The sequence below is a fragment of the Cotesia glomerata genome, linkage group LG1 (genome assembly GCF_020080835.1).
Source record: "Cotesia glomerata isolate CgM1 linkage group LG1, MPM_Cglom_v2.3, whole genome shotgun sequence".
NCBI classification, from domain to species: domain Eukaryota; kingdom Metazoa; phylum Arthropoda; class Insecta; order Hymenoptera; family Braconidae; genus Cotesia; species Cotesia glomerata.
The window spans coordinates 27,420,031-27,434,796 of NC_058158.1; the positions used below are offsets into that span (position 1 = coordinate 27,420,031).

Sequence of the window (14,766 nt, forward strand, 5' to 3'; positions counted from 1 at the left end):
AATTGCCATGTTGGGTGTCACTAAATGATATTTACTCGACTCATGACCATAGTCATGAAAGTATGTAGGCCAGTCCCATGTCATGAACAGATCCAATAGTTGTCGCAATTGTGCAAAGTATTGTAGCAATATACCTTCTGGTAAGCCTAAAACTGGCTCTGATGCAGCAAATTCTAGAATAAGTAACCAAAAGTTTATTTTCTTTTCATTTAATTTATACTCATTACTATTATTATTATTGTCATAATAAGAATCTTATTTTTCAATTTATTATTTAAATTTAATAATTACGTTCGCATTGAATTGTATCCAAGTTAACTTGTTGAAGAGCTCCCATGGATATTTGTTTAACATCTTCGCTGATTAAAATGTTCAAAATAGCCTCAGCTATATGACGGCATGCTGATTTGCATGCCACTTGTGCAACTTCAGCCTAAAAAAAGTTATTAAAATTATTGCAAATGTAAAAAAAAAAATAAGAGATAGTTTATGATAAACCCACTGGCAAGTTTGTAAAACACGTAAAAGTGCTTTGTAAAAATGCAATAAGATCGGTAATGAATCCTGAAGCATGTCCTTGAGGCTCCGCTAATATCCAATCATAATTTTCCAGCTCTAAAAATTCATCAAGTTTTCTTTCGAGTTTGTCACAAATTTGTTTCTCGGCGTCATCTCTGGCAACTCGAAACATAGCTGACTTGACTCCACCACAACTTAGCTGTCCATCATGAGATGTTCCCGTGATATTGGAAACAAATTCTTCTAGGTATTTTGTGGAAGACTCTAGATATCCCGTATTTATAATAATTTGTACTACTTGAAGAAGTGCTAAAGATGGTTTACGAAACAATGAAGATAAACACCCGCTGAAAGTTCGTGTCAATAAAAGATTTGTTGACTTAGTAATCATTTCGTCAATTTCAGTCTGGGTTAAGTTTAAATCTTCAGAAAATTTTAAACAAGCATAAATAAACTCTTTAACTTGATGATAAACTTTGGGTACCATCATAGAAAAAGGAAATTTTTTAGGAAATCTCGCTTTTTCTAGTTCTGGATCGTGATAAGGAAATGATTCTAATATTTGATTATATTCTTCTTGTGAAGATACTTGAATTGGAAGGAAATTATCTTCATCTAAAATATCTCTAAATAATTGTACCCAATGCTGCATTAATACTTCGTTGTAGTGAACTCTGATTTCTTGTAATAGATCCCAGAGTTGACCAACGGGATATCCATAATTTCTCAGGGTTGTGTTAAATAACATAATGAGATTTTTTATTTTTAAAATAAGCGTTGCATCAGTACAGTAAGCTGAATGGGTTCGTAAAGCATTTACAATTTTAGATAATGCCATTACCCACAATTCTTCCAAGTAAAGTCGGGTTGTCAATCCATTTCCTGTATTTAAAATGTGATCTTCAACGACGAAAAATCCTATGATTCCATGTAAGTAAGTTTGGTATCCGATAATACTCTCGTGCATATTAATCGGTGGCTGCAATACTAGTCGCGCTTGTTGATGCCTCTGCTGTTGATAGTAACTCTTAAATGTATCACCTTCACGTAATACTGTATAAATATGCATACAACGATAAACAGGACTAAAGTCCATTAGGTCTTGTGCACTTAATTCGTCTTCGCCTTCATTTATTGGGGTTGAACTTTGCTGAATCTTTTTCTTTTTTTTTCCAATTATTTCGGACTCATTGACAAGCTGCTCAGCGCTATGTCTCATTGCTACTTCGCCTATTTTCGGTGAATATTTTCGTATATTTTCCAAAAAAAATCGTAAATCAGACATGGAAGCATCTTTGATATTTTCTCTTAGCAAAGGAATTTGTTCAGTAATCTGTGATGAAAACCGATAATTTTTAACTTTAGGTAAATCAAAGGATTCTAAATGCTCCAGTGTTTTTAACGCTGGATAATATCTTTTGTCTTTTAATTGCCGTTGAAGTTTTGCATAGGCAGCAAGAACAGGTAAACATGTTGTCAAACTATCAATTGCAGCTGCGATATTACTTTCTACTTTTCTAGCTTTAACCAACTCTTCTCCCTTTTCGATTACTTGTGTTGTTGAAGCACTTATTCTTGTGTCTAGATCCAATATTTCAGTCTATAAATAAAAAATTTCTATTAAAATATCATTCAGAATTTCTGTAGAGATAAAAAAAAATTAAAAATAACATTAACCAACATTCAACTGTTGTGCAAGAGATCTAACTTGTAATAGTTCGCGAATAGAATCAATAAATCCTTGATAATGATGATTGCACATTCGTTCTATTTCTTTATCATGACTCTTGATTCTTTCGTCCAACTTTTCCATAAACTTCTGATGCTCGTGTCCATCATAAATAGCTCTGAAATATTAAAAAATAAATTAATTAATTAATAAATAAATATAGAACGATTTAATTTTTTGAAAATATGCATTATTTAAAAACTAAATTGTTGATACCTTATTACCAAACCTACGCTACTAGTATCAGTTGATTCTATTTCAAATAACAAATGCTCATATTTAGGAGCTGACGTTGACAAAACATTGGGTCTCTGAGATACGTGAGACATAATAATTATATTGCTTTTAAGAAAGTACTGACAACCCGGCTTCATATACCTCATCTACATTTACCCTTATTTTCAACCCTTATATTGCGCAATTGCAATAAACATGCGTACAAGAGTGAAATACACCCCCGCGTATTTTACAAACAATCATCAGCAAGATTTTTATGTTAACTTGGTTTGTTTTTATTAAAGAAAAAAAAATACATACCTAAATGTTGGACCCAAATAATCATCAATACCCTCTATTTCTTGAATTAAAATATCATGATTTTGCATTTTAATATACTAGGTTGAATATATGTAAAATAAAATACAAATATTTGTATAATTGTCTTTTCTCTTATGACATATATGGAGAATCACTTGCTTCTTGCTTGGCAACTTGGCATTTATGAGATAGGGATGGGCGATATACATCGATGTTTCGACTATCGATGTTTTTTCCGGGAAACATCGATTTTTTTGGTCGATTTTTTTTGGAATCGGAACATCGATGGTCGATGTAGAATAATGAACCATCGACATCGAAATAAATTTCTACTAGAAATTTTTTAGCGCGCGCTAAAAATTAAAAAAAAAATCTGAAAATACCCAAAAAAAAATCGTAAAAATTACAGTTATAAATATGGAAAAAAAAATCTATTAAACACAATTGTTAATGACTTGCAAGTGCATTTTCATAGCTGGAATATGATCTTAGAATTCAAAAATAACGAAATAACCATATTTTCGAATTTCAGTCTGTCGTTTGATTGTATCGAATTTTTTTAATCTTTAAATGACCTACACAGTGTTTAATAGATTTTTTTCTCTTATTTATAACTTTAATTTTCCCGATTTTTTTGGTTTTTGAGATTTTTTTGAATTTTAATCATACTCAATCTGAATCCAAAAAATTTTTTTATGTTGATAATTTCGATTTTTCATGATTTATTGTCATTTTTTTTAGTTTTTTGCTATTTTTTCAAATTTTGACGGCTCAACGGACTAATTAACGTTCAAATTCAGATTCAGTGAATTGAAATATATAAAAATCATGCTTGATCTAGGTCCAAAAAATTTTATTCATCGCTGTGGCTGCAGTTTTTCGCAATTTTTTGCCTTATTTAGGGTTTTTTGGATTTTAGTCAAAATTTTGAGGGTGTAAGGGCAATAATAATTAAAATAATTAAAAATTATTTCTTTTTACGCCAAATTTGGTAATAAGTATAATTTTTTCGAATTTTCGCGCGCATTTTCAACATCGATGTCTACAATCGATGTTTCGATGTTTTTCTCAAAACATCGATGGTTCGATGGTGAAAAATTTCGAAAATCGATAGTCCGATGTCGATTTTTTTTGCTAACATCGCCCATCCCTATTATGAGATAAACAACACCCTCTAATTTTCAAGGCTTGTTTACAATAAATAAATTTTTTCTGTTGAAAATTAACCAATATTAGTGACATCAGTGACATCTTTGTTTGTTATTTTAAGGTTATACAAATTCCCGCCAGTTTAATTCATTCAACCGCGAATAATCCGGCATTTTTCGGCATTTGCGTCTTCAGTTAGTTTATATACGAGAGTTGTAGAGCAGAGAAGCTAGCAAGTGCTTATGTTGTATGGACCCACAATAGAAAAACGTTATAAGTGAAGCCATTTCTCAACAGCGTGTTTTCATAAATCATTAATCATGAGTAAACGTCCTACTCAGACTAATACTCTTTTTAATTACTTTACATCACCAAAAGTACCCAAAAAAGAGGATAATAAAGTGACTAAAGTTGAATCGAGTCCGAAACTCACAACACCTAAACGTGCTACTAATCCTAAAACAAAAGGTTGGTGTTAATTATTTTTGTTATTTATATATTTAATTATTATTATCCAACATATTAATATAACTATATTGTCTTGATTAATAATTATTATATAAAATTAGAGTAATGTATAATCTGACATTCAATATTTTTCTTTGTGTGAACAATTACATGAGCTCGGACAAAAGAATTCGATATTGATTTTGTATTTATTTATACATGTATTGTAAAATTATGTTTTGATGAATTAATAATTATATAATGAGATTAATTAGAGAGATTACATTGAGTATGAGTATTTGTGTCATGTAGTCATAAAATTTATTTAAACGATTTTTGCTAGCTACTGTTAATGGAAAAGAGAATAAAGAGGGATCTAATACTCCGAAAAGGAAACGGCAGGAAAAAGAAAAACCCAAGGTCGATGAAGAGAGTTTGGAAGATGTAGACAAAGATGAAGAGACCCCTAAGAAGACTAAGAGAAGGAGGATTATTATTCCCTCAGATGAAAGTGGGGACGATTCAGATGAATATAAGCCAGGTAAAGTAGTTTAAGATCTATGAAAAATAACAAACGGTATACATAGATAATTTTTAGTATATAACTGTTATTTTGTGCTTGTTAAAAACTGACTTATTTCTTTTCAAATAACAGGTGATGAAGATGCTGAAGAATCAGATGCTTCAATATCATCAGGTGTTCCTACATCTGAAGCAGATACTACTTTAGACACACAAACTGAAGATGAACCGACACCTCAAAAAGAACCAGTAATATAGCATTTAAAAATTTTTTTATCAATTTAATTCTTTCATAATAATTTATCTTTTCATATATATTTTTTTTCTTTAATTAGATGCCTAAAAGAAACACTGGTAATGCTAAAAAATCATGGCCAGCCAAGAAGAAAATTGTTGATGATGTAAGAATAAATAGACTATTGCTTTATTTATCATGACATAAAAAATAGCATACATTCTGATATATTATTAAAAAACTAAAAAACTGAAATTCAAAAAGTATTGGATATAAATGTCTATTATTTGTTTTTTCTTAATATTTCATTTGTCTGTAAAAGTTGTTGGATGTCTGCTATTTTTATAATTATGACCGATCAATAGATGAGTACTTTTTATTGACATAAACTTTAACTACAGGATGAATCGACCAAATCCTTCCAAATGCAAAAAGCAGCTTTGCCTTCAGGTCCAGCATCAGGCAATGAAAGTTGGCCTCATTTGAAACTCCCATTTCTTCAGCCGGAAAAAATTCGCGATGCTAAAGAAAGAAGACCAGACCATCCGGAATATGATCCCAAAACAATTTATCTACCGAAAGATTTTCTTGATAAGCAAACTCCGGCGATGCGTCAGTGGTGGATACTCAAGACTCAACATTGGGACTGTATTTTTTTCTTTAAAGTTGGTAAATTTTATGAATTATATCATATGGATGCCGTAATTGCGGTAAATGCCCTCGGCTTGACTTTTATGCGAGGTGAATGGGCTCATTCAGGATTTCCTGAAGTGAGCTATGGGCGTTTTTCATCAATGCTCGTCGAAAAAGGTTACAAAGTTGCTCGTATTGAACAAACGGAAAATCCGGCAATGATGGCAGAGCGTTGTGAAAAAACAAAAACAACTAAATTTGACAAAGTTGTTAAACGTGAAATTTGTCAAATCAGTACTCGAGGCACAAGAGTGGCTACCATTCAGGACACTGAAAGTTTTTCAGCCCATTCTAAATACTTAATGTCCATAGTTGAGCAACAAAGCTCAAATCAGCTGCCTACTTACGGAGTTTGTTTCATCGACACAAGTATCGGAATTTTTTATCTAGGTCAATTTGAAGACGATCGTCATAATTCGCGTTTACTTACGATGTTATCTCATTACACTCCTGTTCACGTGGTTTACGAAAAAGGAAATCTGTCCCAAGTAACAATGAAAATAATCAATACTCAATTGCCAACCACAACAATGAAAGAAGCCTTATTAAAAGATTCACAGTTCTGGTCAGCGACAAAAGTTCTTGAAAAACTTCACGAAGGAGAATATTTCAAGTATGAATCATCTGAATTTTCTTGGCCTGAAGGTCTGAAGCCTTATTTAAATGAGCGAGATACTCTTGGTTTGAGCCCAGCAGATGATAAACAACTGGCAGTTAATGCTCTGGGTGCTTGTGTTTATATATTGTCAGACTACAAGCTAGATCAGCAACTATTGGCGCAAAAAAAGTTTCAAACTTATGTACCTCCAGATATGAATGTTGCTGATGGAAAAATTACTGGACCACTTGCAAATATGGTAATCGACGCTGTCGCAATAAATAATTTAAATATTCTTAGAGGAAGTTGCTCTCTTTTAACAATTTTAGATCACTGTTGCACAGCTTTTGGGAAAAGATTACTAAAAGAATGGATTTGTCGTCCAGTTTGTCAGAAAAATTTAATAATGAGTCGTCAAGAGGCTATTACAGAACTTATTGACCTTTATCACGTATGTCAGGACGCTAAAAAAATTTTGAGTACTCTTCCAGATCTTGAAAGATTATTGAGTAAAATACATGCTCACGGAAACGCTGCTAAGTTGAAGAGTCATCCCGATGGCCGAGCATTTATGTTTGAAATGGGTACCTACAATAAAAGAAAAATCAACGATTTTGTAAGCTGTCTTAAAGGTTTTGATCAAGTACTCAAAATAATGAAACTTTTTGAACCTTTTGAAAGTAATTTGATAGTCCGAACAACACAATTGGAGCCTAATGGAGAATTTCCTGATTTAAACGAAACCATCAGGCATTTTGAACGTGGATTTGACGCAGAAGCAGCATTGGAAAAAGGATGTATTATTCCCAAAAAAGGAATGGATATCGAATATGACAAAGTAATTGCTGAAATTGAACAGATAAAAATTGATGCCGACGCCTATTTAAAAACACAATGCAGATTTTTTGGGGCTAGTATTAAGTATACTGGAACTAAAAAAAATGCTTATCAACTTGAAGTACCTGAAAGTCAAGCGAAAAAAATTACTGATCGCTATCAATTACAAGGGCAAAGGAAAGGTTTCAAACGTTATTGGACTGAAGAAACTAGAGAACTTCTTAGAAGACAGACTGAAGCTGAAGAAAAGCGTGAAAAAGTGGTAAAAGATTCCGACAGACGTACTTTTGCTAAATTCAGCGAGCATTACGACATGTGGGCTACGGCTGTTTACAAAGTTGCCGTTCTTGATGTTTTAATTTCACTTGCTGAATACTCAAGAAGTGGTTGTATGTGCGTTCCGGAAATAGTTGATACTAATGAAATTATGTTGGATATAAAAGATGGCAAACATCCTTTCATTACCTCGGACAACTTTGTTCCCAATGATACATCACTTGCAACGAACAATTATGGCCCTCTAGTAGTTTTAACTGGGCCCAACATGGGTGGTAAATCAACAATTATGCGTCAAGTCGGTTTACTGAGTATTATGGCACATATAGGCTGCCATATACCAGCAGAAAGTTGCAAACTTTCATTAATAGACCGTGTTTTTACTCGACTTGGTGCTAATGACGATATGATAACTGGAAGAAGTACATTCCTTGTTGAATTAAGTGAAGCTGCTGCATTTGTACAACACGCTACTAAAAATTCTCTCGTTCTTGTCGATGAACTTGGTCGAGGTACTTCTACGCACGATGGGACAGCGATTGCAGCGGCGGTTTTGAAAGCCCTTATCGAGCTTAAGTGTCGAACAATTTTCTCTACTCATTATCATGCACTAGTGGAAGATTTCAAAAACAATCCAAATGTCTCACCCGCTCATATGGCTTGTTTAGTTGAGAGTGAAGAGTCTGACGCTACCCAAGAAACTGTTACTTTCTTATACAAGTTGATCGAAGGTGCGTGTCCAAAATCATACGGGTTCAATGCTGCGAGAATTGCGGGAATAAAAGCAAACATTACCAAACGTGCTAACGAACTTGCTAAGGAACTAGAAGATGCTGGAAACAGGCGGAATTTATTTATCTCATTATGTAATGTTGAGAATAATAATGTAAAAGACATACTAAATCAGATGCATACATTGAAGATAAAAAATTAATTTTCTGCCATACTCTATTATTATATTTATACTTTACACAAAATACTCAGTATTGTTAACATATAGATATTTTTTATAATTTAAAAAGTATTTTGCTTAAATAAATTTCAATGTTGTTTGTTTCATTTGTTTAATGTTGCGGAAATGAAAATTTTCCATTTTTAATTATTCCATTTTAATAAAATAGTTACCATAAAAAATATAAAATTATTCGTATACGTTCTTGAATATTGTACTTTTTTAAATAAATACTTTTAATGAAATATTAATTATTTTATTGAATTTTTTATAAAATAAGTTAGTGTATAATTTTTTATAATTATTTTTTAACTTAATAAAAATTTTAAATGAGAAAATATTATAGAACATTCAAATAGGTATTAATATATGGGTGATTCTCTGTAAGGATGTTTTTTGCTGTCCCAGGCATTTTTTTATTAGAAAAATTGTTATTTTGTTACTAAAAAAAATTTATTACGAAAGTAAAAAAAAAATTTCTATTTGGAGCATTACAAACTAAAATGGAATAAATTTTGGTTTTTTTGCTATAAATTCTTAAACCACCGAAATGTCAGTCCCCTGGGCTGTCCCATTCCCAAAATTAAAACTTTAAGATTAAATTTTAAGTTATTCGTCAATAATATATAATTTGGTCCATAATGTTTATAAACTTAATTAGTTAACTAACAATCTTCTTCAATAAAAAGTACCGAAAATTAATTTGTTTCATTAAATTCATCAAACCAAAGTTTGTCCCAGGCATTTTAAGATCAGTCCCCTGCCAGAAGTTCAAAGCCAAAAAAAAAAATCCAGCGTGTTATTTTACCTTTTGTAAGGTTTATAAGGATCTAACTAGCCTTGAGTTAATAACCATAGGGCTGTTAGCGCTTTATCGGCATTTTATTTAGTGTCAAAGCACCGTTTGTGCTGGAAATATGTGTCTGGGCAACTTCAAAACTCAGTCCCCTGGCAGCTATTTTTATTTATAATTTATTTATAAAATTGGATCCATAAGTCTTAATATTATTCTAATTAATGTAAACATTTATTGAGAACTTAAAAAGTTGAATGCATTGAAATAGTTTGCTTGATTTTTCTCAATTTGATAAAAAAAATCAGTCCCCTGTCATGCTATATGGCAAAAGATACACAAATATCGAAAAAGCAAAAATTAATTCGGCTGTTTATTTATTATAATTAAGCTGATAGTTTTGTAGCCCTTGTTAATTTTTTTTCTAATAAAATCAAAAATAATTTGGTCGGACAATTTTGTACAGATTTAGGACGTCCTTCCAGAGAATCACCCATATAATATGAATAAATAATACTATAAATAGTACCAATAGGTTCAAAATTAATTTTATTGAGTAAACTAATATTAACATTAATTAAATACAATACAAGTTAAATGGACATAATTCAAATCAATAGATACAATTACAATTATTTAAAACTGATTTTTTACTATAATCAAGTAAAAAAAATTGATAATAATTTAAAGAAGCAGTTAATACAATCTGTAGTTAAAAACGATACACTTATAATTAATTTAAATATATTTTAAATTCCTTATCAATCTTCAAGCCATTCCGTGCTTATGTAATCATGTTCTTATTAACTCCGATGTAAAATATTGAAACAATCATACTTTTGAGTTTACTAAAGGGTCAATAAGAAGCAAAATGTTTCGATTTAACCCTTAGGCATTATTAAGTTGAAAGATCTTTTAAAAATTTTGTTGCGATTTAGGCCCTATTTTAAATCACAACAATAATTAATTTAAAGATCGTTCTCATTTCTTTTATAAAAGTATTTTTCAATCAAAATCTTATTTTCTATTATTTTTCCCAAATTAAATTAAAATTAATTATCCTGGTGGATATTCAATAGCAAATCCAAAAAATTTTCAGTAAATATTTGTTATGTTTTCCAAATTTAATATTATTGTAATCGCCTACAAACGTAATTGTAATATTAACTCGATATTAATTTTTACTATTTAAATTTCGTCTAAAATATTAAATATCTAATAATTACTAATTAATATGTCTATAACTATAGCTAGACAGCAAAAAGAAGGGTATATGAAATACTTATATTGATATACGGTATGGCCTTATTATTATATTATTAATTTGATTTGTCATTATTATTAATTAATGCTACTGATATGTATGTATTGCATTCAGCAATTTGATATGTTTATTATTGTTTTCATCCTAATAATTGAAATACTTTTTTATATTAATATAAGTATATATAAATAAATTATTCACTAGATGGCTATAATGAAAATTTAACTGCATAAAAATTATATTGTTTGTTTATATCCTTTTTTTTAGCCAGTAAATTTAAAAAATATTCTTCGAGTTTTTTTACATAAATATCTAATTTAATTTATGCGTCACAGACGTCCTGATATGTAATGCTAATGATATGCATAGTGCTTTATTAATAAAATATTGAGGAATTTATTTAATTAAGAAAATAAATAAAAGATTAATTTTTCTGTTACATCAAGAATGATATGTAAAATATTACCCCAGGATAGAATGTCACTCTAAAACATCTGGAAAAAAAAATTATTTAAAAATTTTGAGAATTATAGTTTTATCCGCACAGAATACAAAAAATGTTTTCATTTTTTAAATAATAGTTCTGTGATATACTATTTTTATCTATTGATTGATTTTCTGACGGTGATTTCAAAGAATTTAATTGGAAAAAGTGCATAAATGCACTAACAGGTACAATGATGCTTATAGCTGTTATTAAGTTCAATAGTCAAATGTTGGTTACAAAATATATAACTGCAATAAGCGTACACATCTGAGATTATATTAATCAATTGTTGAGTGCAGTTGATATGTCGACGCAAGTTTTTATAGTGAATAAAAAAAAAATTATCATTTAATTTATTAAAACAGAACTTCCATCCTGTTGAGTCGTAAGCAAAAGTTCAGTGGTATTCTCACACATGGATAGATCGATCTAGCTGAAGGTTCAAGTGCATTTTCATCTATTTTGGCCAATAAAAATACTTTTATGGATTTTTTTTCAAACGCTTCACTGCTTCAGTAGATTGATCAAAAACGCTTAGAACTTTTATCCAAAGTTAAAAATAAAAAATAAAAGACCTCTTATTTATTTTATCTTAAAAACTTATAAAACTCACTTAAAACATATTACTCAGCAATATTTTTCTCAATCTACGGAATCAATTAAGATAGAAGAAAAAAATTATTGAACCACACTTACATTTATTGAAAGCTAAAAAATAATTTTACTTTTGAGTGATTAGTATTCTTCCTATAATTAAAAACATATGGAAGTTTGAGTAAACGTAAAAGTTGGGAAGAAAATTATTCCGGTGGAAGAATTCATTATTAATAAAAATATCTAAATAAAAAAATAATACTGAAAAAAAAAAATTAATTATTTAACTTTGACTTTAAATAGCAACCTATAATAATCTGAATAGGCCATCCATATTTATGTTACGATTATCATCTCTGTCTCAACGTAGGAAGTAAATTAAAATAGCAAGTATTAAATATTTAATACTTTACTACTCCCTCTCCTCACAAATTAGCTAACAATATTGTACCATTGTTGCATTTATTTTATGCAAAGCTGTACAGATAAGCTCGAATAGGAAAATTGTAAAGATTGTATAGCAAGATATTATTATGAAAGAATAATAATAATTATTATTATCCCGATTGAGATAATTGCGATTTCAAAATGTATATAGTTAAAAATTTTTAAAGTCGACAAAAATTTTTTCATCTTATACATGGAAAAATAAACACGAGTCCCTTCTGATTATATAGTTGAATTCGCACAGCAAAAAATGCGATAAATATATATACTTTCATTTTTTACTCTTAATTATAAGTTGTGGATGAAATTTTTTTTTTTCGCAATGTTTAAGGGTAAATGAAATTGTGACTTCGTAATCGCGCAAAATAGTAGTGGTATTTTGCTAAAAACCACTACTTTTTTTTTTTAAGTCTTAAACATTTTAATCAAGAAAACCTGTGTTAACAAGCTTTTCAAGGAAAAATTTAACGTCACCAAGTTCAGAATCTTTAATTCCGAGCGATTTCAACATTCCCAAATCTCCATTTTCGACTGCCATAAACACTGAACGCAAGTGTTCGAGATCCGAACGCATTAAATGTAATGCGGCTCCAAAATCTTCAATTGTTTGAGATTCTGAAATTATAAAAAAAAATTTTAAAATTGTAATTATTTATTTTTACAGCAATTTATTCTTTAATTCCGAATCATAAAAATCAATTACACGTAAAAAAAGGAATTCTTATTAAAAATTATTATTGGTTCAAAAAATTATTATCTGTAACCGTAATTATTTTAAAACGGAAAAATCTTTTTGAGTTAACAAAGTTATTCTAAATCAAAAAAAGATTTTTTGATTTAAAAAAACTTTTACTTTGTCCAAGTAAATTTTTTTTCCGTAGAAAAATCATTAAGTTTTTGTCGGTCATATGTATTTTTTATTTTCTTTGCCTTCTATTTTATAAATGGATAAAAACTTAACTATCACTAACCAGAAAGTGCGATTGCCACCATATTAACACCGCCTAACGGTGCTAATGCATCTCTTGCCTTACTGCCAAAAAGTTTTTCGAGATAATTTGGACCATGACTTGCCAGAAGAGATTGCAGAAAGCTAGCAGTTTCTTCTACGGGTGGTCTCCTAGCTGAAAAGCAAAATTTTCGTAAATAATAAGCTCAACACTGATAAACATGAAAAATAAAATAATTAATAAATCGTTTAATCATTTAAGAAGTTAACTTACCAGCTGTACAAAGTCGAGGATCTTCATCGTATCCGTCTCGACAATCTGGAGCCCCATCACATAAATACTGAATAGAGATACACGTTGCCTCTCCCGGGCATTTGAATGGCTCGTAAGGGTGACAAGCATCTCCTTATAAATAAATGTAACATTTTAAAAATTTAATTATCGTCATTAACATAATCTATAATGAATTTCCATGACTTTGTAGAATTAAATTGATTAAACTTTATATAATTAAACTGAAAACTTAAAACGAAAAAAGTTTTTAAAAATGAGTTTTCTAATTAATTATAAAATTCATTGAAAAGTAAGAACAACTTAATAATTTAGTAAAAAAGCGTCGGCTAGAAATAGTGAACTCATAAATCCCCGAGAGACCTTGTTGGGACATTAATTTTAACTGCCGGCAAAATTGATGACCTTGAGAATATACGTCGTCAGACATGCTCGGATCGACACCTGACCCAATTTAGAAAGCTCTTTAAAAATTGAAGTACATTTTAATTCCTTTGACTCAAAGAAATATTTTATTCATAAATGAATTTATTTTATGTGATAAAAATTAAATATTAAAAGGCGTCAGAGCAAGTAGATGTAACTTTGCTCTTGTATTTTTCATCAAAGCAGCAACTGTTGCTCGGCAGTTATCATGTCGTATCGATCGAAGAAGAGCATACAATAACTAACATGCAGAAAAGGCACTCCCAGTAGATTAAAAAAAAAAAAAAAAGGTTCAAGTATACAATGTCACACGATATATTTTTATAAATATCAAAGTTTAAGCTTAGAGTAATTACAAAATAATCACTTGTAGTTTGTCCATAAATTTAAATAAAAGTTTTTACAATTTCGTCAAATTATTTTCTCTCGGAAATAAAGATTTTTTAGAGAATATTTTTTTTTTCTTGATTAATAATTTAAAATAATTTTGCTTACCTGAACGTTTGGAATGTACGTGTCCATAAAATCGGGCAAGATCAATAGTTTTAGCTGGTCTGAACAAGACAATGAAAGCTAGGCTAATCACCAGATTAGTAGACGATCTAAAAATCATCGTTGAAATATTGAAACGCTTTTGTAATCAGTAATCAAAAAGGTTGCTCTCAAATAAAAAAAAAAAATTACTGGAATAATTTAATTCCTTTTTATGTTCTTAAATCTTTTACACAACGTTTAAAAACGTCCGAACAGTATGACGTTAGATCACTAATACAATTTTAATGTTAAAAAATATAGTATTAGTTTCCGCGAGCCCGTGCGCGGTTACTAATGTCAACGTAGTAATGCCGCGTTGAGCTTTTTCTGATTCTCACAACAGGCTGCAAGTTATAAAAGTGATAGCGAGGGAGAGGGTAGAAGCACTGAACGGATCCGAGAACTACTTCAGAGCTTACCGCTGTTCTCTGTTCTCTGTGTTTTTTTAATCCTTTCATCGATTTCACTCGTTATTGTTTTCTTTAT

At 30.0% G+C, this 14,766-nt stretch overlaps 3 protein-coding genes across 4 annotated transcripts in view; 1 reads left to right on the top strand and 2 right to left on the bottom strand.

Annotated features, from left to right (window-relative positions):
* Positions 1-2,970, bottom strand: part of LOC123268643 (exocyst complex component 6) — an 11,654-nt gene extending 8,684 nt beyond the window's left edge. The window contains exons 1-5 of the mRNA XM_044733900.1: positions 2,786-2,970; positions 2,201-2,366; positions 503-2,119; positions 292-433; positions 1-173 (exon numbers count right to left, since the gene is read on the bottom strand). Of these exons, the coding sequence (XP_044589835.1) occupies positions 1-173; positions 292-433; positions 503-2,119; positions 2,201-2,366; positions 2,786-2,853 (2,166 nt within the window). The 5' untranslated portion in view covers positions 2,854-2,970. The remainder of the gene's footprint in view (positions 174-291; positions 434-502; positions 2,120-2,200; positions 2,367-2,785) is intronic.
* Positions 2,971-4,071: 1,101 nt separating this feature from the next.
* Positions 4,072-8,741, top strand: LOC123268590 (probable DNA mismatch repair protein Msh6). 2 transcript variants are annotated; one of them, XM_044733822.1, is made up of 5 exons: positions 4,072-4,402; positions 4,725-4,922; positions 5,037-5,155; positions 5,242-5,304; positions 5,540-8,741. In XM_044733822.1, the coding sequence occupies exons 1-5, from the start codon at positions 4,255-4,257 to the stop codon at positions 8,474-8,476; spliced, it is 3,465 nt and encodes a 1,154-aa protein (XP_044589757.1). In that variant the 5' UTR covers positions 4,072-4,254; the 3' UTR covers positions 8,477-8,741. The 2 variants fall into 2 exon arrangements, with proteins under 2 accessions (XP_044589757.1, XP_044589751.1); XM_044733816.1 differs by having other exon boundaries at positions 4,073-4,402; positions 5,037-5,152; positions 5,239-5,304.
* Positions 8,742-9,819: 1,078 nt separating this feature from the next.
* LOC123268882 (prohormone-4) lies at positions 9,820-14,656 on the bottom strand. The gene is made up of 4 exons (XM_044734312.1): positions 14,242-14,656; positions 13,303-13,434; positions 13,051-13,203; positions 9,820-12,694 (listed from the first exon to the last, which is right to left on the bottom strand). The coding sequence occupies exons 1-4, from the start codon at positions 14,357-14,359 to the stop codon at positions 12,501-12,503; spliced, it is 597 nt and encodes a 198-aa protein (XP_044590247.1). The 5' UTR covers positions 14,360-14,656; the 3' UTR covers positions 9,820-12,500.
* Positions 14,657-14,766: the final 110 nt, after the last annotated feature.

Excerpts from the sequence above, each read along its gene's own strand:
- LOC123268590 (XM_044733822.1), top strand. The coding sequence starts at position 4,255 with ATGAGTAAACGTCCTACTCAGACTAATACTCTTTTTAATTACTTTACA. Across the intron at positions 5,156-5,241 it reads CACCTCAAAAAGAACCAGTA|CCTAAAAGAAACACTGGTAA; the intron begins ATATAGCATTTA and ends TTTAATTAGATG. Across the intron at positions 5,305-5,539 it reads AGAAGAAAATTGTTGATGAT|GATGAATCGACCAAATCCTT; the intron begins GTAAGAATAAAT and ends CTTTAACTACAG.
- LOC123268882 (XM_044734312.1), bottom strand. The coding sequence starts at position 14,359 with ATGATTTTTAGATCGTCTACTAATCTGGTGATTAGCCTAGCTTTCATT. Across the intron at positions 13,435-14,241 it reads CGTACATTCCAAACGTTCAG|GAGATGCTTGTCACCCTTAC; the intron begins GTAAGCAAAATT and ends TTTATTTATAAG. Across the intron at positions 13,204-13,302 it reads TCCTCGACTTTGTACAGCTG|CTAGGAGACCACCCGTAGAA; the intron begins GTAAGTTAACTT and ends TTTGCTTTTCAG.